At 38.5% G+C, this 24971-nt stretch overlaps 1 protein-coding gene and 1 non-coding gene across 2 annotated transcripts; both read left to right on the top strand.

The window, feature by feature from the left end:
* The first annotated feature begins 1648 nt into the window (after nucleotides 1–1648).
* LOC132061706 (small nucleolar RNA R71) lies at nucleotides 1649–1755 on the top strand. Its single transcript, XR_009416126.1, has one exon. It is a non-coding gene; the product is annotated as a small nucleolar RNA R71 (small nucleolar RNA).
* Nucleotides 1756–16601: 14846 nt separating this feature from the next.
* On the top strand, nucleotides 16602–17018 carry LOC132061269 (uncharacterized). Its single transcript, XM_059454112.1, has one exon. It carries the CDS (start codon nucleotides 16602–16604, stop codon nucleotides 17016–17018), a length of 417 nt encoding a protein of 138 aa, XP_059310095.1.
* The last annotated feature ends 7953 nt before the right edge of the window (nucleotides 17019–24971 follow it).

The following is a 24971-nucleotide window of genomic DNA, read 5'->3' on the forward strand; positions in this document are numbered from 1 at the left end:
CAAATACGTCACTGTTATGCTAAACATTAGCTATAGGCATTTAATTCCAAACTAGCACTTAATTCTACGAAATTTGGGCAGCATTTCCCCTGTAAATAAGACGACCGAGAATTTAACTCGGCCAAATCAACAACAACAACACCAACAACCAACCTAGAAACATCAATAATCAATCCGACAAGCAATATAACATTAGTAACCCTCTTTTACATCATTCAACAACATTCATAATATTCAATTCAATGGCTTACCTTCAAGCCAACATCAACGCTTATACATTCAAATACTAGTCCAAACCCATACCAACAACATTCAAGAACATTTTAAACAATTCATACAATGTTTCTAACATCCCAAACAACACCCCACTTCACCCGAATTCTGCCCCAAACCCGAGAACACAACCATAACACACTTCCAACTTCCGAATCGTGATTTGCACCAAAAATTCACACTCTAACAATGTCATTCCCATAAATATAGAAAATGTATTAAATGCACATAATTCTTCAAATCAGCCCATACAATTACAACATCAATCTTGAGTCATTAAACTCTTATCGCCAACATAGAATTCATAACGACAACAATCAAAATTCCAAATAGAATTAATCCATTCTTTGCTACACTACACAAGCCATATTCGCCAACACTACACACACACATATTGATGATTCTCATTCTTTTCTTCACACTACACAACTAAACATGCCACATAAAATCAATTCATCATCTCGACACAACACACACACCTACACGGCCATACACACCATGCACATTTTCAACTCCGACATACCGTATTTCATGAATTTCACCCATTTTAGCATACTACAACATGCGTACATCATTCATAACACATGAAACAAGATTAAATCTTACCTTTTCCTTGACTTCACAACTAGGCTAGAGTTTACGATTGATGAAACGGATGGTTTGTTGCTCCAACAACACTTCCACGTTAACTAGGGACCTCCATTAGTGGATTTGCTTGAAGAAAATATTTTTGTGATGGCTAATTTTGGACTTGGTTTTCTTGTTCTTGGCCGAATGGTTGTTGTGGTTGTTCTTCAACTTCTTGATTTTTTTTCTAAGTATGGGAATGGGAAAGATGACTACTTAGTCATCTTTTGTGCTCTCATATACGAGTTGAACAAGTGTCCTTGCCCACACATGTGTTGGACCAATTAAATTTGTCCACAAAATGTGTGGGACCATTTCCGCCACACGGCCAACATGGCCTATTTTGCATGATTTTCAACTTCCAATTATTTCACTTTTGGTCCCAAATTTTCCTAAATGTTCCATGCCAACAAATTCATGAACAACTTATGTCTTAAAATAAAATCGAAGGTCAAAAGTCCCGACTTTGCATCCCGGAATGGCCTTTGACCCTAACTTACCATAGTTAATCCGGATTGTCCCAATGTACAAAATACAGGATATAACAAATAACTCCAGCAGTTTTCTTAGCTACACTTTTACGTGTGTCACCTTGCCAATCTGGACTGCTCTGAGAGTACCTGTTCAACAATTTGAAAAGTTCCTCATAGCTCATATCAAGAGCTTGCCCTCTACAGAAGTGTCTTGTGCTATCTTGTGTTGATTGTCCAAAACCTCGATAAATATATGTGCTAGAAATTCATTCAATTGATAATGGTGGGGACAATCTCTGAGAAGACCCCTGAACCTCTCCCAAGCCTAATATAGATTCTCTCTATCTTTCTGCCTGAATGACATGATCTCTCTCCTGAGTCTAGTTGTCTTTGTTGGTGGAAAGAACCTTGTCAGGAATTTCATCTTCAAATTATCCCATGGGGTAATAGAGTTGGCCGGCTCTGCCAATAACCAATTCTTCAGATACCCTAACAGAGAGAAGGGAAATAGCGTCAGTCGCATATACCTTATTCATACATGAGTAAGGTGTCTCTTTACTAGCTACCAAACATGGTATAAGTTAATGCAGAAATTAATACATGAATAACTTATCTCTTGTCTAGCTACTAAACGACCCCTTAGTGTTACTCACCAATGATATCTGGTCTAAATCAATTATCTATTAGGAAGTACTGATATACAATTCTTTTTCGCTATCATACTTCCTTTGTTTTAATTTATTTATATTACCTTTCTTTTTAGTTTGTCTCAAAATGAATGTCCCTTTTCATAATTAGTAACTTTTTACACTCAACATCCTATATGACATATTTAAGACCACAAAATTCAAAGGGCTTTTGTTACATGTCGGAGATTCAGAATGTTGCATTGTGAGTAGACCAACGTCAGCTTTAGGTGAACATGAAGTCCTTATGATATTAAGGAGATTTTTTGATGACTTTAAGAGCGCACCATAAGATTTTGAAGTCATAAGAATCAGTGAAACTAAGCTCGTCGAAGACAGTGGAATGTAAATCATGTTTAGGAAGGCTTCGCAACAAGTGAGCTATAATTTGTTTAGTAATGTCTTTAGGGGAGCTATAGGTCCTCTTAGCTGGTTAATGAAGTGTTATGCAAGTTCTAATAAGGTTCCATAAGGATTGGGGCTGAACGAGTCGACGAGAATAAGTTTCGGGAAAAAAATGAATTATCTATTTGAATTGTACAGACCGTATAATTTCTATGGCCCGTACAATTGGCTAACCTCCCTCTGTATAATAATTTTAGAAATGGTTGACCCTCTAGTGGGATTATACAGTCCATTTATACGGACCGTATAATTTATACGACCTGTATAATTGTCCATAAATCCGGGTTGGGCCAAATTTCTTTTTTGTTATATATGACCACCCTTGTTCATTTATTTCATTTCCTACATTTCCCCAAGTCTTGAAAGCTCTAGAACCTTTCTCCAAGCACATCCACACAAACCCAAGAGAGATCATAGATCAAATAGCAAGAATCAAGAGATTAGTGTTGGAAGACTCGCTCGGGTTTGTAGAATTCTAAGAATTCCTTGGGTGTTGAAGTTAGGGTTTCATTCAAGTTGGTAACTTGATCCAAGGCTTGTTTTCAAGTGATAAAAGGTTAGTTTTCATGTCTATCTTCGTATTATTGAGAATGTTTGGTTGTAATCAACTTGTTTGAGGAAAGAAAGTGAAAAAGGAAGTTCAAACATGGGTTTGATGATGTTATAAGTACTAAATTAACTTGAGTTGTAATTGTTGGAGTATTTTAAGTATAATCGTGCTATGAATGGTAGTAAGGATGAAGAGGAAGTGTGGTACGAGTGTATATAGAGGTGTGTTGAAATTGTTGTTATGTGTCGATTATGGAAAGGAGTTTTGGGCATTAAATGAAGCCTATTGGTTATGGAAGTGATGATAATGTTATTGTTGATTTGGAGCTGTTTTATGATATAGCGAAAGTCGATAAAACAGAGGAAATGCTACCCAAATTTCATTAATTCGTTAATTACGCTAGTTGGAACTTAAGTAGTGTTTTCTAGACCTAACCTTAGTATGATCCTCTTGAATGTAGAATTTACGAACGTGGAAGGAGAACGTTAAGTGATTGAGAGATGTTAAGGTATGTTAAGGCTATCCCTTCTTTCATTTTGGCATGATCTTATGATATGAACCAATCAACGAGTAAATGAGCTTTCATATTACTCTACTCTTAGAAGTATTAGGAATACTTCAGTTTTGATATTCCTATACCCCGCTATGATTGTTCCTTTTGTTCATGGGTCACTGATGATGTTAGCTCAAAAGATGTTCATCGAAGGTAGTATGACCTTATGTCACTTCGAGAGTTCTATGTATTCAGTTTGTTCATGCATTGCATTCATTTATATATATGCACATTGACCTATGACCAGAAGGCGTTATCTACGCGTATATTATATATATATATATATATATATATATGGTGCATGGGGAAACGGATAGGCGTTATATACGCTTTACCACCTGATCAGCTGGTGCACAGTGATGATGATGATATATGGATCGGGTCGTACGTTCCTCGGCACTATTATATGATATATGGATCGGGCCATACATTCCTCGGCACTAACACATGGGATATGGATCGGGCTAAACGTTTCACAGCACTAACAGTTATATTATGACCTATGCATATCATACAGCCTGCAAGGCACTTTTATGTTATACAGATGTTCCAGATGCATTCGTATATGGAGATTTAGCTTTCATGTTCAGATGTCTCTCATGATTCTTATGTACTTGATGTTCTTATACCTTACATACTCAGTACATTATCCGTACTGACTCCTCTATTGCTTGGAGGACTGCGTTCATGCCCACAGGTACAAGTAGATAGACAGGTGGTCCCGCTCAGTAGGACCTTTACTCAGCAGTAGTTGGTGCGCTCTATTTGATCTGAAGCTGTAGTCTATTTTGGTATGCCATTCTTTGGAGATGTATATGCATATGGTATGGGTATGACGGGACCCTGTCCCGTCCTTTCTACAGTTTTCTATTCCATTAGAGGTCTATAGACAGTTGTATGTATTTGACAGATGATGTAAGCTTGTCAGCTCCTATTCTTTTGTGTACAGCATATGTAGCGGCCTAGTCGGCTTGCACTGTTCCATCAGTATATATATATATATGAGTATAGTTTGTACAGGGTTCATGATGTCACCCTTTCATGAGTCAATATAGTTCAGAGTGAGTGATTTGTGGGCCCTTGTTATCCAGGTACGAGTATAGCGGTGTTTGGCCATTAGGGATCAGGCACTCGTCATGACTCACCGGCATGGGTCGTGACTGTTTTCTGGTACATTATACTTATCTTTAGTTTAAGACCACAAGATTCAAAAGTTTACTTTATTTCCTTAAGCTTTGTGTCGAGTCAAACTAAGATAAAACAAATTGAAACGGGAAAAGTATTTAAAATTATTTTGATAAATATAAATACGTCAAGTTTATCCTTTTCGTGTTGACTAGAATATTACTTGATCTGGAAGGTAGCTAGTAGGTTATGGTGATCCCACTGACAAAATGTATACCTAAGAGAAAAATACACCTAACAATGCATCGTTTCCGGGGAAAAAGGAAGTTTCGAGGGAAATTTGGATAAAGGAGCAGAAAATGCAAGAACAAATACAATCATGTTATAAAACATTTGTCAAGTTGTAATTTGGATGTATTATTAATGATTCTACTACTAGAAGTGTATATTGTACCACTTGACTTAAAGTGATAAATACAACTTGAAATTGCAAGTTGTATCTTAGTTGTACCAAGTTGTGTTCAAGTTGTAGAGTAACTTGTACAAGTTATATATGTTGTAGGTTTAGAGGCAAAACTCTTCTATAAATAGGGAGCTTTGTTTCTCATTTGTAACACCAAGAAAAGTTATAATACAATCTCTCCCTCCTCTCTACAAAGTTATTGGCTTGCTTCTTTTATTTATTTGCAATTATAAAGTTTTATAACACTTTATCAGCACGAGACCCCACCACTGAGTTGGATTCCAGTAATTCATAATTGACGAGTTGTTTGGGGTGCGCTATTGATCGATACTCTCTCTCCACGAAAACCCTTGCTGAGAGAAGGTTTGAACGTTGAATTTATAACTTAGTTTCTCACCTTAAAGTTAAGTATTTTTCTATCACCTCAATTTATTTTTGTACACCTCAAATCAAGTCTAGTAGAGATTTTTTTTGTTTTGCTAAGTCCTATCTCATATTGCTAATGTTGTTTGGTTACTATGTATATGTAGAGTTATATTTACGCCTATAACCACCAGAAGTGGTCACCAGTAGTGGCAATATTTCATAACTAAGTTTTGTTCTGGCTAAATTATATTTACGCCTATAACCACCAGAAGTGGTAATATTTTCATACACTTATTATGATTACAATTCGAGATGTATTAGAGAAAATTCTCTACATTATGTGTATGCCTCAATTTGATCGTGAAATAGCAAACTCAAAAAGTTTCTCCCAAAGTAGCAAGCTTTGACCTCTACGTAGTAAACTTTCATCACTGATCCCCAAGTAGTTACACTCCAAATTCTACTCCCGAAGTAGTAGAACTTTGGGATCTACTCCCAAAGTAGTATATATTCTAAAATCTACTCCAGAAAGAGTTAAGCTCTGAAATCTTCTCCTGAAGTAGTACAACTTTAAAATATAATCTTGAAGTAGTAAGACCTTGAGATTTACTCTCGAAGTAGTAAACCTTTAAAATTTACTCCCAAAGTGGTTAAAACATTAAAACTTTACTCCTGAAGCAAAAAGAATTGGTAAAATATTTAAGAAATTTTTTGAAGCAATGATTTCTTGTGCTTGAGCAAAATAATAAGCTAAAGATGAACATCGTTTATCAAGCGCAATAACTTAGTTTCATTTCCCTAAGCTAATGAAGATATACTAAATCTACTTCCTGTGGAGACAAAATAACAAAGAAAATACATGTGATATAAAAGTCATTGCAACACGTACATGTCATACGTAGAACATAACGAATAATTTTATTAAGTATCATTCTATGGCAAAAGAAATTAGAGTAGAATGTTTCTATTATAACCACATTGATACATTATGATTAGTTGTTATTGATATCCTTGAAGGATATAACAAATGTATCTTTTCCTAAAGATGTGATTACTATGTAGGTGCCGATTTGGTGCAAAATATTCAGATGTTAATGGCTAATCTCCTTGAAGGAGATATTTGAAATACTGAAGTTTAGGACTTAACGTTTACTTTTTGTACTTTATAAATTAAAATTGTCTTTAAATTTTTATTTGATTGTTGTTTTCTTTCATGACACAAGTGGTGTCTAACCAAATTTACTTCGATGATACAAGTTGTATCTAAGCAATATTTGGTAATACAAATATATCTTCCAAGGGCTCCAGAAGAGCTAATTGTTTGTTTACTAGAATCATGACATGACCAGTAGTGTCCAAATAATATCTGATTGTGGTATAAATTAAAGTCTCCTGAAGAGGTTATAAATGATAGCACTATTCATCCTAGATCATAATTGGTACGATCGGAACACAAATTGTAGTAAAGCCGAAGTTTATTGACAATAAAAATGATTATCATAGTGAGACTACAAATGATTGGAAGATTAAATATCTCCAAACAACGGGTAAGAAATACGTATGTGAAACATTAACTGAGCATGATAAGATGATATGCCACAATAAACCAGAAGTTTATTGATATTAAATCTTATGCAATAGTAAATCAGAAGTTTACAAAACAAATAGCACATGTGTAAACTTGAAGTTTACTAGTATAAATAATTCTATCAGTTGGCATGAGCAATTTTACCATCCAATTTAAATATGATGTGCATATTGAGTATTACACATATATTGAAGAACTAGAAAATACTTCAAGATTTCTTTTGTGTTGCTTGTTCTCATGATAAGTTGATTACACCAGCTAATGTTGGCACTGAATCCCCTAAATTCTGGAAAACATAAAAGGTGAATGTGGGCCTATTCACCTGCAATGTGATGTATTAAATAGATCCGTCTATGCGATGGTCACATGTGCGTTTATCGTCAACCGGTAGTTTGACATTTACAAAGTTGCTTGCTCAAAATAGTTGAGTTAAGAACACAATTTCCAGATTATGTAATCAAGACAATTCATCTTGATAATGATGGCTTATATCAAAGCTGGTTTGGTGTTGAATGCCTCTAATAAATGGCTAAACCATTGCTTATGAGAACAAAATTTCATGTGTTGGTTTGAGAAATGAAATATTGCATACAACAACACTTATATACATCATATCAATAAATTATGATTAATTTCCTCCTTTTCAAATTGGTTTAGGGTCAGGAACAGGATAATTGTCCATCTAATAAGTTTTGATGTGTGGTATGTGATTAATGGATCTACCACGAACCACATAGATGGATTCTCCGAATAACGTGAGGATATATGTTAGTTTCTCTAACATGAGGGGGAGATATATAAGTAGCTAAGAAATATGTTGTGAATCATTCAAAAGATAATTCAAGTCAAATGTCGAAAGCATTTGCTAACCCAAAGTTAACCTCATATTTCTCCTGCAAATGCTCCAATTGAATGTCCCTGAAGGACAAGTCTACAACATACATGAAGCATGGTAGATGAATAGGTTCCAAATACAATAACCTTGAAAAAGGTGAGGAGCAAACGATTTAAAGGATCATAATAAGGAGGCAATGTGCTCTTGAAGAGCCTATGACATAACACTTCATGAAACCTTATGGGAGGTTCAGGTACCTGAAAATGATGAAGTAATGAGATCTCAGTAAGTTACGTCAAATTGCGAACCGATACAAATGATATCTCATCGACGATATGTTTGGTAAAATATAGTGCGCAATATTGTAGAAGATTGCGAGGATCTAAATTCTACGTCTGTTAAAGCATACTGACGTCAAAATGATTTTCAAGCGACATGATACATCCTGATAAGCGTAGAGTTTATTGGACCTGCAGTCCAGGCATCAGAAGATGGCACATCATTTAAATACAAAATAAAAGTTGTCGACCTATATGGCTGACATGTGATGTGCCGCATAATTTCGGCACATGTGGCGCTTTTGGCGAAGAGTTTTACTTGTTTTCAAGCAAATGCATGTCATTTTTATGTCGTTTTTATTTATTTCAGGTATTAAGTGTTTTGATGGAAAAAGTTGAAGAAGTTTGTGAAAATGCGAAAAGAAGTGGAGAAAATAACAAGTCACTGAAAAAGGCAGCTTGATGGAGCAATTAGACAGCCCGCATAACTTTATGTGGAACGTCAAATGTACAGTAGAACGGTCAAAGTAAGCAGTCCATAGAAGATCCATCCTGCGGAACAATTATACGGACCGCAAAACATTTGACGGTCCGTCAAAGAGTAGCGTAGAAAAGTATAGGAGACTGTTTGACGGTTGAAGGGCGGCAATTTTACGGTACGCATAATGGTTTTACGGTCGGCAGAACACACCCGACGGGCAATTTTGTCCTTTAACTTCTCACGACTTAGGCTTTTATAAATACCTGATATAGGTTTCTTGTAAGATACAATTCACCAGATTTCAGTTTTATTTCCTTAGCACTAAATACTCATAGTTTTTGAAGTCTTTTGGGATTACAAACAATTACAATTAATTTCTCTTCAATTCCAAGCAATCATTCGTAAGCATTATGATCTCAATTATTTCTTATTGTTCTTCTTCTTCTATGAGTAGCTAAATTTCCTTACTAGGGTTGTGAACCCAATGATGGGTGTTTTGTAATTGGAGATTGTGAGCGATATATGCATAATGAATTGTTATGGTTTATTTGTTCTTCGTTCATATAGTTAGTGGTTGTAAACATTAGCTCATGCCATAAACTTGGGTTTATTTGTGAAAATAACTAGGGTTTGGTAAGAACACATAGCAAGAACTCAAGGCTTTAAACCTTGTTTAATAAATTCACTTAGGAATAAGAGGAATTTACTTGGCATAATTAACCGTTCTTCATGCATACTTTATTATCTTTGGAAAAAGCATAGAAAGAAATAATCTTTTCTTATTGGGAAATAGTCTAGATTCACATAGAGGTTAAGTGCATCCATACAAATGATCCATTAGAAGTATATCGAGAGCAATACCCACAATCATACACTTCATCTGAAGGGGACTCAACCTTAGTTTCTTTTATCATAAGTTACAATCCAAAGCAATTAGTTAGCTATTAGTCACAAACAACCGACTTTTACAAACATCATCGGATTAAGACATTAGACATAAATTAAGCATTCTACTAGTTTAGTAACCTTTTCACACCATATTCCCTGCGGGATTCAACCCCAACCTTGTTGGGTTACTATACTTGACATCGTCCGCTTTACGCTAATTAAAGGTGTAATTTGAGCGTATCAAATTTTAGCGTCGTTGCCGGGGAATACGGTTTTGAAATTACTAAATAGTGTTTACTTTAATTGAAGTCTTTTGCTTATTCCATCATACCTTGTTTGCTATTCCTTGTAAACCAGGTGAACATGAATCAAAATCAGCAAAGCCAACGTCTTTGGTAATAAAGGAGGTCGATTGAATAATCAGGCGAATGAATCAGATGACAAGAATGTTTTCGTTGATCTTGTTCCTGAGGAGGACTATGCATCTGCTATTGTTCATCCTCGGGTTGGAGCTGCAAGCATCAAAATTGACTCCTCTCTATACCAGTTGTTGAAGCTTGAGGGCTACTTTTGGAACTCTACCGATAATAACCCTCAACGGCATTTGCAGAATTTTGTGGATGTATGTGCTAATCATATCCAAAACAACATTTCACAGGATGCTATTTGGCTGAGGCTTTTCAAATATTCCTTAGCTGGAATACAAGAGCATAGTTCGAGAAGCTGCCTCGGAATTCTATTACTACATGAGCAGAAATGGTAGCAGTCTTTCTAAAGAAATGCCCCCACCCCCACCCAAACCCCCCACCCCTAGGAAGAAAGCTGAGATTTGTGGATCTATGAATTTAAGTAGCGACCAGGGGAACAATTATATGACGCTTGGGAGAGATTTAAGGAGTATTAGCAGAAAATTCCAAATCATGATTTTCTGGAGAACATATTAATGGAGAAGTTCTATCGATCCAGTGACACAATCAATTCCTAACAATGCAGTTGATGGTAGTTTTATGAATAAATCTTACCGATGAGTGACCAACATACTTGACAGGCTTGTAACACCCTGTACATTTAACCTAAGCTTTGACCATGACTCTAGACTAAGAAAATCAGATAAAGAATGTGGAACTTGGAATTTTCTCTTCAGTTGTCAGATGGGGGTTTACACCCAAGAACACGGACCATATTTCAGTATACGGCCCGTATTTCAAATTGTAAGTTGGCATCAAGATCACTGAGCATTTTGAAATTTGGCTTGAGGGATATACATTGTTAAATACGGACTGTATTATGAAATATGGCCCGTATTTAACAATTTTGATTGGAATTTGGGAAAACTTCCTTGATAAAAGTTGTAGAGCTTTGAAATACCTTTCCAACGGTATATTATAGGGGTCAAACGGACATCTTTGCAAAGAGTTATGGCCATTTGCGAAGAGTCGCAGAAGCGGTCAAATAAAATACGGGTCGATTCTATTGAGCGGGAGGGTCTTTCGGAAAGCAGCCGTCCCTACCTTGGTAGGAGTCGGTGCGTACACTCTACCTCCCGGACCTCACGTTGTGGGATTTCACTGGGTTGTTGTTGTTGTTGTTGTTGTTATTATATCCATGCTATGATACAAGATACTCATTTTTAATACAAGTCATGTTTTATGAAATTCATGGGCTTCTTAGCCAACTATATCATGTTCATGTTTTTAGGAGTTGCACAGATTACCGAGAAGGTTTCATACCTGAAACTACGTATGCCAACGTAGGATAAGGATCGCTCCGCCCAGTAGGACGATTCCTTCATATTTTCCCCATTAAGGGATTTAGATCCATTCATGTCATGTTCACATCTTGTACCCCGGCAAGGTACAAGATGGCTTAGTTGATCGGGCAGAGATCAGACGCCACGTGCTAACCTGGTGGTTACATGTCGGTTATATTAATGCTCTCCCAACTTAAAATGCTTTTACTCATGTTATATATGCATTCATGTTCATGTCAGATACTCATGTTCATTACAAGACTTCAGTTTCAGTTTCAGCCCTTATCATGTTACTTTCATGTGCCACGTTTATTTCATTCAGTTGCTTTACATACCAGTACATTCAATGTATTGACGTCCCTTTTTATTGCCCGGGAGCCTGCATTTCATGATGCAGGTACGAATTTATAGGACGATACCTCTGCTCATTAGGATCTACTCGTATCAGCTTTATTGTGTGAGCCCCACCTCCTTCGGGGTTTAGACATTGTCTTTCTTTTATTGGGTATACAGTTAAAGGTACGCTGAGGGCCTTGTCCTAGTGAGTATGTTTTCATGATCAGACTTTTGTTAGAGGTTTCATAGACTAAACAAGTCAGTTATGTCATGTCAGACTTTCAGAGTCGATTAGGCGATTTGGCTCTTTTATGATATTATCCACATTTATGATCTAAACAAGTATTTTTATTAGTATCATGACTTATTATGTTTTATAAAGGCTCATCATGCATTCACGTTATATTCCGCACATGTATGGCCCATGATGATTCAGCAAGCCATGTGGTTCGCTCAATCACATGCAGTATGGCACCGAGTCTTTGTGTTACGCCCAGGCCATGGTTCGGGGCGTGACAAGGCTGACTACGCACAACCAGGCTTGGCACTCAAACAATGCTGATATTGTGCCTTATGGCAGTGTCATGATCTAGAATATGGTAAAGGAGAATCAAGATACCCAGTAAACATTGGTTGAACTTGTAACGAATATTTCCTTGCTAACCAAGAAGTTTGATGAGACCCAGATTAAGAAGGTAAATGTTTGCAGGGATGATTCAGGTATGCCGAAAGGGATGTACCAGACCCAAGAGGGTCCATTTCACGAGGGACCTCCTATGCAGGTTGAAGATGCTAACTATGTGAATAATTATCAAGGGGGTTATCAAAAAAAAGAACTATCAAGCTGGTTACCAGAATCAGAATCAATGGAGACCTCAGGAGGGTCAGGGTGCCTACAACAACAACAACTTGGGGAACTACAATAATAATTATGGTGGTACGAACCAAGGGGGCTACAGCAGCAGCAACAATTTTGGGAACAAGAGTTTCAATCCTTACATACCACCGAAAGGGCAATCAACAGAGCAAGGTAGTTCGAGGGTTGAATCAATGCTTGAGAAGGTTCTAGAAAATCAATCAAAATCTGAAAAGACATTATCTAGGCTAACAGAGGCAGTGGGTTCCCATACAGTAGCTATTTAGAGGCTTGAGTCACAGATGCGTGATATTTCTTGACAGCAGCACCTTCCTAAAAAGGGAGGACTTCCTAGTGACACTGTTCCAAATCTGAAGAACGGGGAGGCAGTGTAGACCGTGTGTTTGCCATCAGTACTCAGAGTGGTAAAATACTTCAAGGTGCTGAAAACAAAGTTGTTGAGATCGAGCCGATAGATAAACAGAAAGAGGTGCAGTCTGACGCACCAATTATTGTTGATAAGAATCCTATTGACGAGAAGGTTCTTTGATATTCCAGATATTTTGAAGGAGGTTGATGATAAGAGCAAGCAAACTGTGAAAGGGGATCTCCGCCCTTTGACGCAGCTTTTCAAATCTAAACCTCCCTTTCTTCAGAGGTTGGTGAAAAAGAAGGAAGATGCTAAGTTTGAAAAAATTTGTGATCAGCTGAAGCAGTTGTCTCTGAATTTTCCCTTCTTGGAAGCTGTTAAGGAGATGCCCGATTTTGCTAAATATTTGAAAGACCTGCTGACCAAGAAGAAAATGGTGCAACATGAAACCGTGAGTTTGACTCACACTGTGAGTTCTATCATTTCAACAACTACTGTTCAGAACAAGGGAAATCCTGGGGTGTTCACCATTCCTTGTTCTGTTGGGCACCATGATTTTGCTCATGCTTTGTGTGATAATGGGGCGAGTATTAACTTGATACCACTTGCTATATACAAGCAATTAGGTTTGGGGATGTAAAGGCCAACTACTATGAGGTTACAGATGGTTGATAGATCTATTAAGAGGCTTGTTGGCCTGGTTGATGATGTTCTTATGTGGGTTGCTAAATTTATGTTGCCCACAGATTTTGTGATTCTTGACTGTGTTGTTGATCAGGACATTCCTATTATTCTGGGGAGACCTTTCCTTGATACGGGTAGAGCTCTGATGGATTCGGAGAAGAATGAAATCAAGTTTCGAGTCAATGATGAGAAAGTTACATTTCAGGAAAGCAAGAGGATGAAGTTACCAAGTGCTTATGAGAGCATTTCGGTGATTTATTCTTTTGATGTTATTGATGAAGCGGTGGAGTTCAAGATGGAAGAAGAGAGTTTGGGTGATGCTCTGGCTGGTATTCTTGTGAACGTTGATGCTGAAGACATGGAGGGTTCTGTGGAGACGGTTAACTCGCTTGTTGGGTTGGGTTCATATTCTTACCACCCAAAGAAGTTAAATCTTGATCTGGAAAATAGAACAACTCCTCCAGCAAAGTCTTTGATCATTGAACCACCTAAGTTGGAGCTTAAGCAACTCCCATCATATTTGAAGTACGACTTCCTTGGTCTGAACAATACATTGCCAGTAATTGTTTCAGCCCTACTGACTCAGGAGCAGATTGTACAACTTTTGGAAGTATTGCGTGAATATAGACGGGCCATTGGTTGGACCATAGCAAGCATTCGGGGAATTCCTTCTGGGATCTGTGAACATAAAATCCAGTTGGAGGAGGATAGCAAGCCGAGTGTAGAGCATCAAAGGAGACTGAATGAGAATATGCAAGAGGTCGTCAAGAAAGAGATCATCAAATGGTTAGATGCTGGAGTGGTTTACCCGATTGCTGATAGTAAATGGATGAGCCCAGTCCAATGTGTTCCAAATAAGAGCGGCATCACAGTGGTGCCCAATGCAAAGAATGAACTGATTCTGATGAGGACTGTAATCAGATGGAGATTTTGCATGGACTATCGCAAGCTCAACACCGCCACTTGCAAATATCACTTCCGTATGCCTTTATTGATCAAATCTTTGGATCGGCTAGCAGGGCGTTCTTATTATTGCTTCCTTGATCATTATTCGGGCTACAATCAGATCAATATCGCCTTGGAGGATCAAGAGAAGATGACTTTTACTTGTCCGTATGGGACATTTGCTTTCAGCAGAATGTCGTTTGGTCTTTGCAATGCACCGGCTATATTTCAGCGGTGCATGATGTCAATATTCTCTGATATGGTGTAAGACTTCCTCATGGTCTTTATGGATGACTTCTCGGTTGTTGGTGATTCTTTTAATGATTGTCTTGGCCATCTAGGTCAAGTTCTTAAACGCTGTGAGGAGACTAATCTGGTCCTGAATTGGGAGAAGTACCACTTCATGGTGAAGGAAGGGATCGCCCTCGGGCATAAAATCTCTGAAAAGGGGATTGAGGTCGATCAAGCCAAGATTGATGTGATTTCGAAGCTTCCTCCACCTATCTCAGTTAAGGGTGTCCGGAGTTTTTTGGGACATGCAGGTTTCTACAGGCATTTCATCAAAGATTTCTCAAAGATTTCTAACCCGGTGTGTAAGTTTCTTGAAAAAGAGGCTAAGTTAGAATTTGATGAGAAGTGTCGCAAGGCATTCAATGAATTGAAGCAGCGGTTGACCACAGTGCCGATTATTGCTTCTCCGGACTGGTCTCTACCATTCGAATTGATGTGTGATGCAAGTGGCTTTGCTATCGGTGCTGTGCTTGGCCAGAGACATAATAAAATCATGCATCCGATCTATTATGCAAGCAGAACATTGAATGCTGCTCAGATGAATTACACAGTGACGGAGCAAGAGCTGCTTGCAATAGTTTTTGCTTTTAAGAAGTTTCGGGCCTATCTGTTGGGGTCCAAGGTCATGGTATACACTGATCATGCTGCATTAAGATACCTAATAGCAAAGAAGGAAGCAAAGCCGCGATTGATCCGATGGGTGCTATTGCTGCAAGAGTTTGACTTTGAGGTGAAAGACCGCAAGGGAACTGAGAATCAGGTTGTTGACCATCTCTCTCAGCTTGAAGAAGCTGGGAGATCTTCTGATGAGCCAGATATAGATGATGAGTTTCCAAATAAAAGGTGTTGGCTGTGTCAATGGAGATGGCACCGTTGTATGCGGACATTGCCAATTATTTGGTGATAGGCATAGTTCCAGAAGATATCAAAGTATACCAAAAGAAGAAGTTCTTATGGGAGGCTCGTTAATACTATTGGGACGAGCCTTACTTGTTCAGAACATGCGCTAACAACATTATTCGGCGTTGTGTTCCCGAAAGTGAAGTGATGGTGATTCTAAAGGTGTGCCATGACTCTCCTGTTGGGGGTCATCAGAGTGGTAACCGGACTGCTTCGAAGGTTCTTGAATATGGTTATTACTGACCGACTATCTTTCATGATACCAATCTATTGGCGAGGTCTTGTGATCAATGTCAGAGGCAAGTGAGTATAGGCAGAAGGCAAGAGATGCCTATGAATTTTGTAATGGAGGTGGAGGTGTTCGATGTTTGGGGGATTGACTTTATGGGACCCTTTGTGAGTTCTGGTGGCATGAAGTATAACTTTGTTACTATGGACTATGTGTCGAAATGGGTAGAAGCGGTGGCTTTACCTAACAATGAGGCCAAGAGTGTCATGGGATTCCTCAAGAAGAGCATATTTACTCGATTTGGTACTCCGAGGGCTATAATCAGTGATGGTGGTTCCCACTTTTGCAATAGAGCCTTTGTGGGATTGATGGAGAAGTATGGCGTAAAACATAGGGTGGCAACACCTTATCATACTCAGACAAGTGGGCAAGTTGAAGTCTTCAATCGGGAGATCAAGATATTCTAGCTAAAACGGTGAATGCAAATAGAACTAATTGGGCCCGCAAGCTTAATGATGCTCTATGGGCTTACTGGACTACTTTTAAGACTCTGATTGGGACTTCACCCTTCAAGCTCATTTTTGGCAAAGCTTGTCACCTGCCGATTGAACTTGAACATAAGGCTATGTGGGCCTTGAAGAAATTGAATATGGATTGGGAAGAGGCAACCAAACTCAGGTTGTTTCAACTCAATGAGATGGATGAATTCCGATACCAGGCATATGAAAGTGAAACACTTTATAAAGAGAGAATAAAGCAATATCATGACAAGAAAATCCTGAAGCGAGAATTCTACAAGGGTGATCCTGTCCTGCTGTTTAACTCTCGATTGAAACTGCTACCGGGTAAGCTTAAGTCAAGGTGGTCCGATCCTTTCGAGGTGGTAAGTGTTTCACCCCATGGGGCGCTTGAACTGAAGTCCGAAGATGGAACTCGGACATTTAAGGTGAATGGGCAGAGGGTGAAGCACTATCATGGGATGGTTGTTGGAGATAGAATTATTGACCGTTACCGATTGAAGCACCTTGGGACGAATGCTGACTCAACGAGTCCTGACCAAGAGTAAATTGGTAACACCGTCGTGCTGCGACGTAAAATCAAGCGCTTCTTGGGAGGCAACCCATGTGTAGTCTTTCTATTTTTGAAATTTTTGTAATATAGGTAGGATGTGTATAGGGTAATGTTTGTTTTGGTGCAGGATATGAACAAGTTGGAAGAAAAAGTTACAAAAACACCGATGGAAATTCTGCGCCAGTTTTTACGGTCCGTAAAAGGAAGCGCAGAATAAAGGTGACAAACATCACCCACTGTTCCTATTATACGGTACATTATATGACCGTCAAAATTTTGACGGACCGTAAAACGGAACGTCTAATGGAACAAGAGAAACCAGCTTAATGTGACGCGTTTATGCCAAGATTTGCCAACCGTAAAATTTTTTACGGTCCGTCAATCGAAGCGAAAATGTGTCATAGTCCAATGGTTGCTAGTTCGTCATCCGTGTAAGTACTTGACATAGAAAGGGCCGCAGAACTTTAAGCGGTCCGTATAAATTTTGACGGTCGTTTTTTTTTTCTTTTCGTAATTAACACACGTATAAGTATTCAAAAGGCGGCTGGGTAAGTTTAAACACAAAGAAACCGTTCCAACTCAAAATCCTCCACCTTCCCTTTCCCACTCAAACACAAATCCCTAAAATTCCTCCCATTCACTCCCTAAAATCACGTCCCACTAACCCCCATTACTTCCTTTCCATACATAATTCCTCCCTTCCCTTCCCAAAAACAAACCCTAGCCGTCTCAGATTTAAAAAAAAAAAAAAAAAAAAAAAAAAATTATGTAAAGAATTTTGATTGCTTGGGCTTAACTCTCCATTCCAACAAGAAAGTCATGTATGTGATTCTATATTCCCATGATCTTCTCGTTAGTCACGTATGGTTGGTTTCACAATGTAAACTTACGGGTTCTATCACTGGGACTTGTAGTCCATAATTGATAATCTAAGTTGGGGGTGGGGTTTGTGCAAAAGTTTGTATATTGATGAACTCATAATGATGCTATGTTGGGTTGGAGGGCATTCCGATGGTTGGTTTCAAGTTTTGAATTCAAAAATTTCGTTATGCCCACCAATCGTTCGATGAAATGCCTAAATCAAAATAATTGACACAAAAAGGTGAAGTCTGAGTAACTCGGGCTTAATATGAGTTTGACAATTGTGTCTGATGTATAAGCATGTGTGTTGAAGTGAAAAGTCGAGTGTAGCACTATAAGACAAGAATTGAGTCGAAGAATTTTGACGACAAGGTTGACGGACCATAAAGATTTTGACGGTCGTCAAAAGTCCTCAACTCAGACATGATATACTGTTACCATTTGACGATAGGTTTGATGGACCGCAGAATTTTCTGCGGAGCGTCAAACTTGATCGTCAAAGGGTTCAGTATAAAGTAAGTCACTGTAACCATTTGACGGTAGGTTTGACGGACCGCAGAAATTTCTGCGGAGTGTCAAATTTCATCGTCAAATGTTTGGAAATAAAATTGTCTATTTTTCCCATTTGACGGCCATTTGTGCGAACCGTGAAAATTCCTACGGCCCGTCAAAACATTTGACGGTTTACTTCTGTACATTACAAAACATTGCACTAAAATAAAATTTGATGGTGATACTGACGTACTTTCCACAGGTATGGCTCCTAAGGTTCGAGGAGGTGCTCTAACTACTGGAAGAGGCAGAGTTAGGGACAGAGCACGAGGTCCCAGGGGACTCCGTGATGAGCCTGACCAAGGGGCTACTGGAGCAGGGGATGACGAACCACTAGCAGCGAGAGTCACCCGAGCTAGGGGTTCTGCTCAAGTACAAGTGCCCTCCCAGTCTAAAGAGGGGGGCACTTCAACATCCTCTAGCAGCTCGAAAGATGACGTGGAGGCTGCTAGGCTGCGAGAAATCCGAATGAAAGAAAGATCCGAGCACAGCGTCAGATTTTCTGTGCCAGGCTCCAAAGAAATATATGACCAGGGGCTTGAAGAGAAAGAGGGGTGGACCGAAGAAGAGCATCCATGAGGAGAAAAGAATCAGCTTAGACAGACTGGAGGGTTTTCCACGAATCCTTGCAACTCTTGACCACTATAAGTGGAACTTCATTAGCCACCCTCCAGGTGAATATATCTCGGCTCTAGTTCGGGAATTCTATGCAAATTATGCTGCGGAGGTCAAAAATGCCTACAAGCCGGTTCAGCTTAAGAGGAAGAAACCACCCCCGTTGGAAGAAGTGACAGTCCGAGGCCTGAAAATCAATATTTCTAGTGAGACAATCAATCTTTTCTACTTTAGCCCCGACTATGTACCACTTCCGAACACGAATGAACTTAAGTACAGGTTAGGTGGTGATCGAAAAGATAAGATGTCTGAGTTACCTTTGGTTGCTTCAGTTATAGCAAAGGGTTCCCCTGAGTGGAGTAGGAATAGCTCGGCCACTGTGAAGAAAACAGACTTATCAGTTGAAGGAAAATTTGGTGGAGCGTTTTGATCCACAGGTTATACCCCACTCAGTAAGATTGCACATTGCCAGTTGAGAGGGCCATACTCATAGCTGCTATTATGTCAAGGTACAACATAAATTTGGGGGAGTTGGTGGTTCAACAAATTCAGCAGAGAGCCTTGACCAAGGAGTTGACACTAGCATATCCTTGCCTTATTACAACATTGTTCTTACGGGCAAATGTTGATCGCTATGCAAACCGAGATCATCGGTTACAGGCCAAGAGTGTGTATGACCTATGGAAGAGCAAAGATGGGGATATTCAAACTGCTACGGATGTTATCATAGAGTTCACAGTTGGACGACTGCTCCGCATCCCGACGTGAATGAGCGAGCCCCCGAGACTTCGGGGAGGGCCGGATCGACATAGGCAAAGCTCGGTCCATTTCGGTACCCGATTTCATCTACAGGGCCATCTACCCATACTGCCCCGATTGTTCATAGCACTCCGACCCCTTCGAGCAGCCATATGGCCCCAGCATCAATAGCCTTACCTGGAGGCATTATGATACAGTTTAATGCTCAGAACTTCCATGATGCATTTGTGAAAGCCAACAAAGCAGACCGCCAGGTTGCTAACTTGATGGCTCAGCTGCAAGGGTTTGTAGATAAAAGGGTGACAACAGCCTTGGAGCTCGTAAGGAAGACTTGGGAGGATTCCCATAGCCTTATCCATTCTCGGATTGATGGACTTGAGCGGCGGATTGTTGAGCTTGAGAAGGTAAGCCCCACAGTTAATTTGGGGATGATGCACACGGATTTGATACAGTTGAAGACAGATGTGCTAGCATTGAAGGTTAAAGAGGGACTTGCGTACCAAACCCACCACCGGCAAGACTACGGAGACTTGGCGTCTTTGTTGCCAGTTGTTAACTTGTTGGGAGATGATTCACCACCCGGGCTATGAGCAAAAGGCCTAGGGATAAAGGAGAGGATGATGAGGAGGAGGATGAAAGTGAGGAGGACAGGCAGTTTTAAAAGGTGCAGCGACGCTCTCTTAAGGAGACCCATTTTACGGGGGCGTCATCCAGCCATGCCCCTCTGGTGGGTAACGGTTCGGTGTTGTGATACGGAGGCTACTACTACGGGTCCCGAGGGAGAACCGCGCTCTCAGATTCAGATAAAGCCAGCTGTTGGTACCACAGTTCCAGCAGCGGAGCAGGCACCGGATACCACCACTGAGGTGATCACACCTCAGGACGTGCAGAACGCCTAGAGCGTTTCAAGTAGTCCTATCCCTTTGTTTTGCTTATTTTCATGCCTTGGGGACAATGCATGATCTTTAGTTAGGGGTGGGCTATGTGTTTCTTGTGAATATTGTATATATGTGTTTAGGAACCCTCGGCTTTTTTTTTCTAGAGTTCTTGTCCTGAGGGGTTTTATTTTGTTGAAACTAGCATGTGTAGGTTGTCGCTTAGATAGAATAGAGTAGTTTTTAGTGTTCTGGAACTTGTGGCATGTTGTTTGTGGTTTGTTGAAAATGTTGGACCCCTCAAAAAATTGAAAAATGCATACTTAGAAATAGCTATTGATTGACATGATTTGAATCTTTGTATGACATTAGTATTATTGGGGTATTGTGTGTAACGAACGAATACTTAAGAGGTCACAATTGTATATGATCATCCTTATGCCAATGTGTGTGTGAGTTGTTAGTTTTGTTCTATTTATGCATGTATAATCTAGAACTTTCCCGGTTAGTCATATTTGAATCCGACAGTTGGTTTGGTTGTGAGATGATCTTAGGCTTTTTTTGAGTAAATAGTCACTTTGCCTAAATAAGCCTGACCATATAATTGTAAATATCCCTAGTGTTCCCTTTTTTGAGCCTTTTGACCTTTTTCTTGGCTAGCCAATAATGAAACCTTACCCTTTGTGAAATAAATCCATCTTCGCACCCATTCCCTCCTTGATGCTACTAGATAGATGAGGCAAAATGCCTAAGTTGGGGGGTGAAATAAACGTGAAGTAGATATTAAAAGCATAAGTTGGGGGTGGTAGAGTTTGCTAGTTGGGATATATATATATATATATATATATATATATATATATATATATATTGAGAAAAGTGTAACACAAAAAGAATTGTAAGTTGATTAGGAATGAAACCATATCGAGGTCGAAAACTTGAAAGAAAAGGAAGGGGTTGAATAAGAGGCGAATTAAGGTGAGGAGATGTTATAGTGTTCAAGGAGGGTTAGTCACTAAAATCAAAAAAGTATCCTACCCGTCCCTAAACCTACATTACAAGCCAGAAACAAGTCCTAATGTGATCACAACTGAACGAACCTAGGATGAAAGCATAGAAGATAAGGGCAAGCTTATTGTAACACCCAAAAAAAAAAAATTAAACTAATACTTGAATTTTTGATTGATTATATCTTTATAGTAAGGATATATTTACTTCGCACTCCCTACGTGAATTTAACGATATGTGAAAATTGCTTACTTTAGATTGTGTTAATATTTACAAGGAAGTTTCGTGATGTTGTTATGTTTACCACTTATCATCCTTTTGATAAATTTATTATGAAATACAATAGATATATAAAAGTTTGGGCAGCCTTTTTTTTATTTTATTATTTTTTGTTTTTCATCCTTATCCAAGAACATATATACCTTTTTGGCTCATATCCTCTCCACCTACCCCAATTTCGTTTTCTCCAAGAAAATAAAACCCCAAAACCCCTCTCCACTCGTCAAATTCTCCCACTAAATCAATCATCAAGACTTGTTTTGGTTGAGCCACAAACAACTCCACACGATTGAGGTAAGTCACAAAACTCATTTTGAACTGGACAGTTGTTAGTGTTTTCAGCATATTTTCTTGTATAAAATTTAGTTTTAAGTGATCCAAGCTATTCTAAAAAGCTATTTCATATCCGTACAACTTTCATTCAGGCTCCAAAACCTGGTTTTGCTTGTACTTACTCGAAAAGGGGTGATGAAGTACAGGGCAGGTGCTGCCCAGATTTCTATTTTGTAAACCCTACATGCACTATCATCGTTAGTATTTTGAGCATATCTTGTAGTACAAAACTGCTATAGGAGGTATTTAAATTTCTCTGAAACCCCAAGACATATATCTAAAACTTTCATTAAGGCCACAAAGTCTATTTTTGCCATTTAACCCTTTGAAACTGAACCACAATACAAGACAGTAGTACTGTCTAGAATTTCTGTTTTGATAGTTTAGGGTGATTTTCACTGATATCATATTTAGTTTCGACGTGCTAAAACCATTGAACTTAAATAGATATTTGATTGTGTATTTAAGGTATATATACTCTTGTACAATCTAAGAGGAATTGTTTGACGAAGTGGACTTTGGTTGGTCTATGGCGTAGACGATTTGAACTCCTCGAGTTGTGGTAGAACTTGTTGGGGGGTAAAACGCTAAGGTTTGTGTATAAGCTTGAACTTGGAATATCTTTATTTTTTTGGAATTTTTGAAGTATCTTGATGTGTTGTTTCCTTTCTCTTCATCTTATACCATTGTATGGTTATTATCTCAACTATTGCAAAATATTCGCTAAATCGCCCACTTGTATAAATTGCTTGATCATTTTGCATTCTTGTTGGGACTTTTTCCTTCTTGTTGTTGTGACTTTGTCACCGATATCGGCTTGCCTCTTGACTCGGATCTTTTGCCATCTTGACTTTGGATTTGCGGTTCGTCTTAGTTATGGAACTTCTCCATGTTAAGTATGAACTAGAAAGCCATCTTTAATATGGTTCTTGATTCTCTTGATTATTGGGTTTTGACCTTACTTGCTTTGGGGCTTCGGTCCATCTTGATATTGATTGTGCTTGGCGTGATGGAATGACGTACATATTGGGCAAAATTTGTTATTTGACAAACTCTCTTGAATCGAATTATAAGCTTTCTTGACACTTGAGCCTTCAAGTATTGATATCGATATTTTGAAACTCTTCAAGGTTTGATATTTGATACTTTTGATATACTTGTTTACTTGATTTATCTTTATCTCATTGAGCTCCTATGATTGCTAAGGGAATTGGAGAATCTAATGGCTCCAAGCCCAAAGTTTATACGCCACTAAGCTTTATGCTTAGTGATAGTTGTTTTCTATCGTAGGTAATGTACGGGAAGAGATTTGAAGATGGACATTTGGAGTAGACTTTTTGGGAGCTTTAGTGAAGATCACATTTGCATATACATCAAGGTCGTGTAAAATTTTGGGGAATTGTACATGATCCATAGGTCACACTTATGTATGTAATTTTGGAGGCTTGTTGGACACAAGACCATATGCTTGTAACTTGAACTTGGTGACTTGTTTTGCTATTTTAGGGTGTGTTTTCAAACCAAGTCATTGCATGTACTAAATTTACATTTTGTCTTGTAATTATGTACTAAGGAGGAGACTAGTTTTCTTTTGATATTCACACGTTTGAAATTCGTGTATAATATGAACCCGCAATGGTATTGAATGCAAATATAATTTCATCAGGAAGTTGCTTCAACATTTTGATTATTCAAGAAGGGTGCTACCATATTAAATTGATACTCTGATATTTTATTTCTTCAAGGGATGTTACGAAGTGTTTTGTTAAGAAAGAAAATGTCGCACTTTTAAACCTTTTTTGCATGGGCCTATTTCCGCCACTAAATTATTGTGAATATCTTTTGATATAAATTCTTCTGAACGTTGTAAGTGTGAAATTAGCTTTTGTTTCGTAAGTGTCATCCTCCCAAAGGGGATGCTACACTTATGGAATTTGCATGTGTAGATATGAACTTCTTTGTGAGTGTGAGTGTTCTCCTCTTCTCTTTGATCTTCGTCCCATTATTGTTGTATATATGTGTGTTGGGATATTCTTTGGTCGATGTGAGGACATAAGGATGAGAATTGATCAAAATTAGGTGACTGCCGAAAGTAGCTGTAACGACCCGTTTGGTCGTTTAGCACTTTTATGCCTAATATCTCTAAAACACCCTTTTGTGGTCTAATTGTGGTATCTATAGCTTGCGATAACCGGTGATTCGGTTATTTAATTGACAAGAATTTAGACCCCGTATTTTATACGTCGAGTGATTCGCGAAAGAATCAACGTGAGATAGAAACCTCGGATTTACTTAATATAAAAATATTATTGGAGATTAGGAATTACTTAAGTGTGGTGTTAAGTAAAAATTGGTGACAATAATAAGCCAACAAGAGCCTCAACATCCAAGGTAAAAGGATGACTCAAGTCATCTAAAATAAGGCAAATGGAAGACATACAAGTGTGAAACTAAATGTTGATTCATCCACTACATTGTCAACATATTGTAGACAATTAAATTTGGAAGAAACTCACATGTTACATTCGGCCATAGGGCTGAAATTTTGAGGAGAAAAAGTTGAAGCATACAATTGAATATTTGAGCATCCACTACTTTATGAAAGTATACATTGTTTTAAGAGGACATAACATGGTGGAGGGATCATTACACATTAAATATTGTATCAT

Source organism: Lycium ferocissimum, chromosome 6 (genome assembly GCF_029784015.1).
Source record: "Lycium ferocissimum isolate CSIRO_LF1 chromosome 6, AGI_CSIRO_Lferr_CH_V1, whole genome shotgun sequence".
Taxonomy (NCBI): domain Eukaryota; kingdom Viridiplantae; phylum Streptophyta; class Magnoliopsida; order Solanales; family Solanaceae; genus Lycium; species Lycium ferocissimum.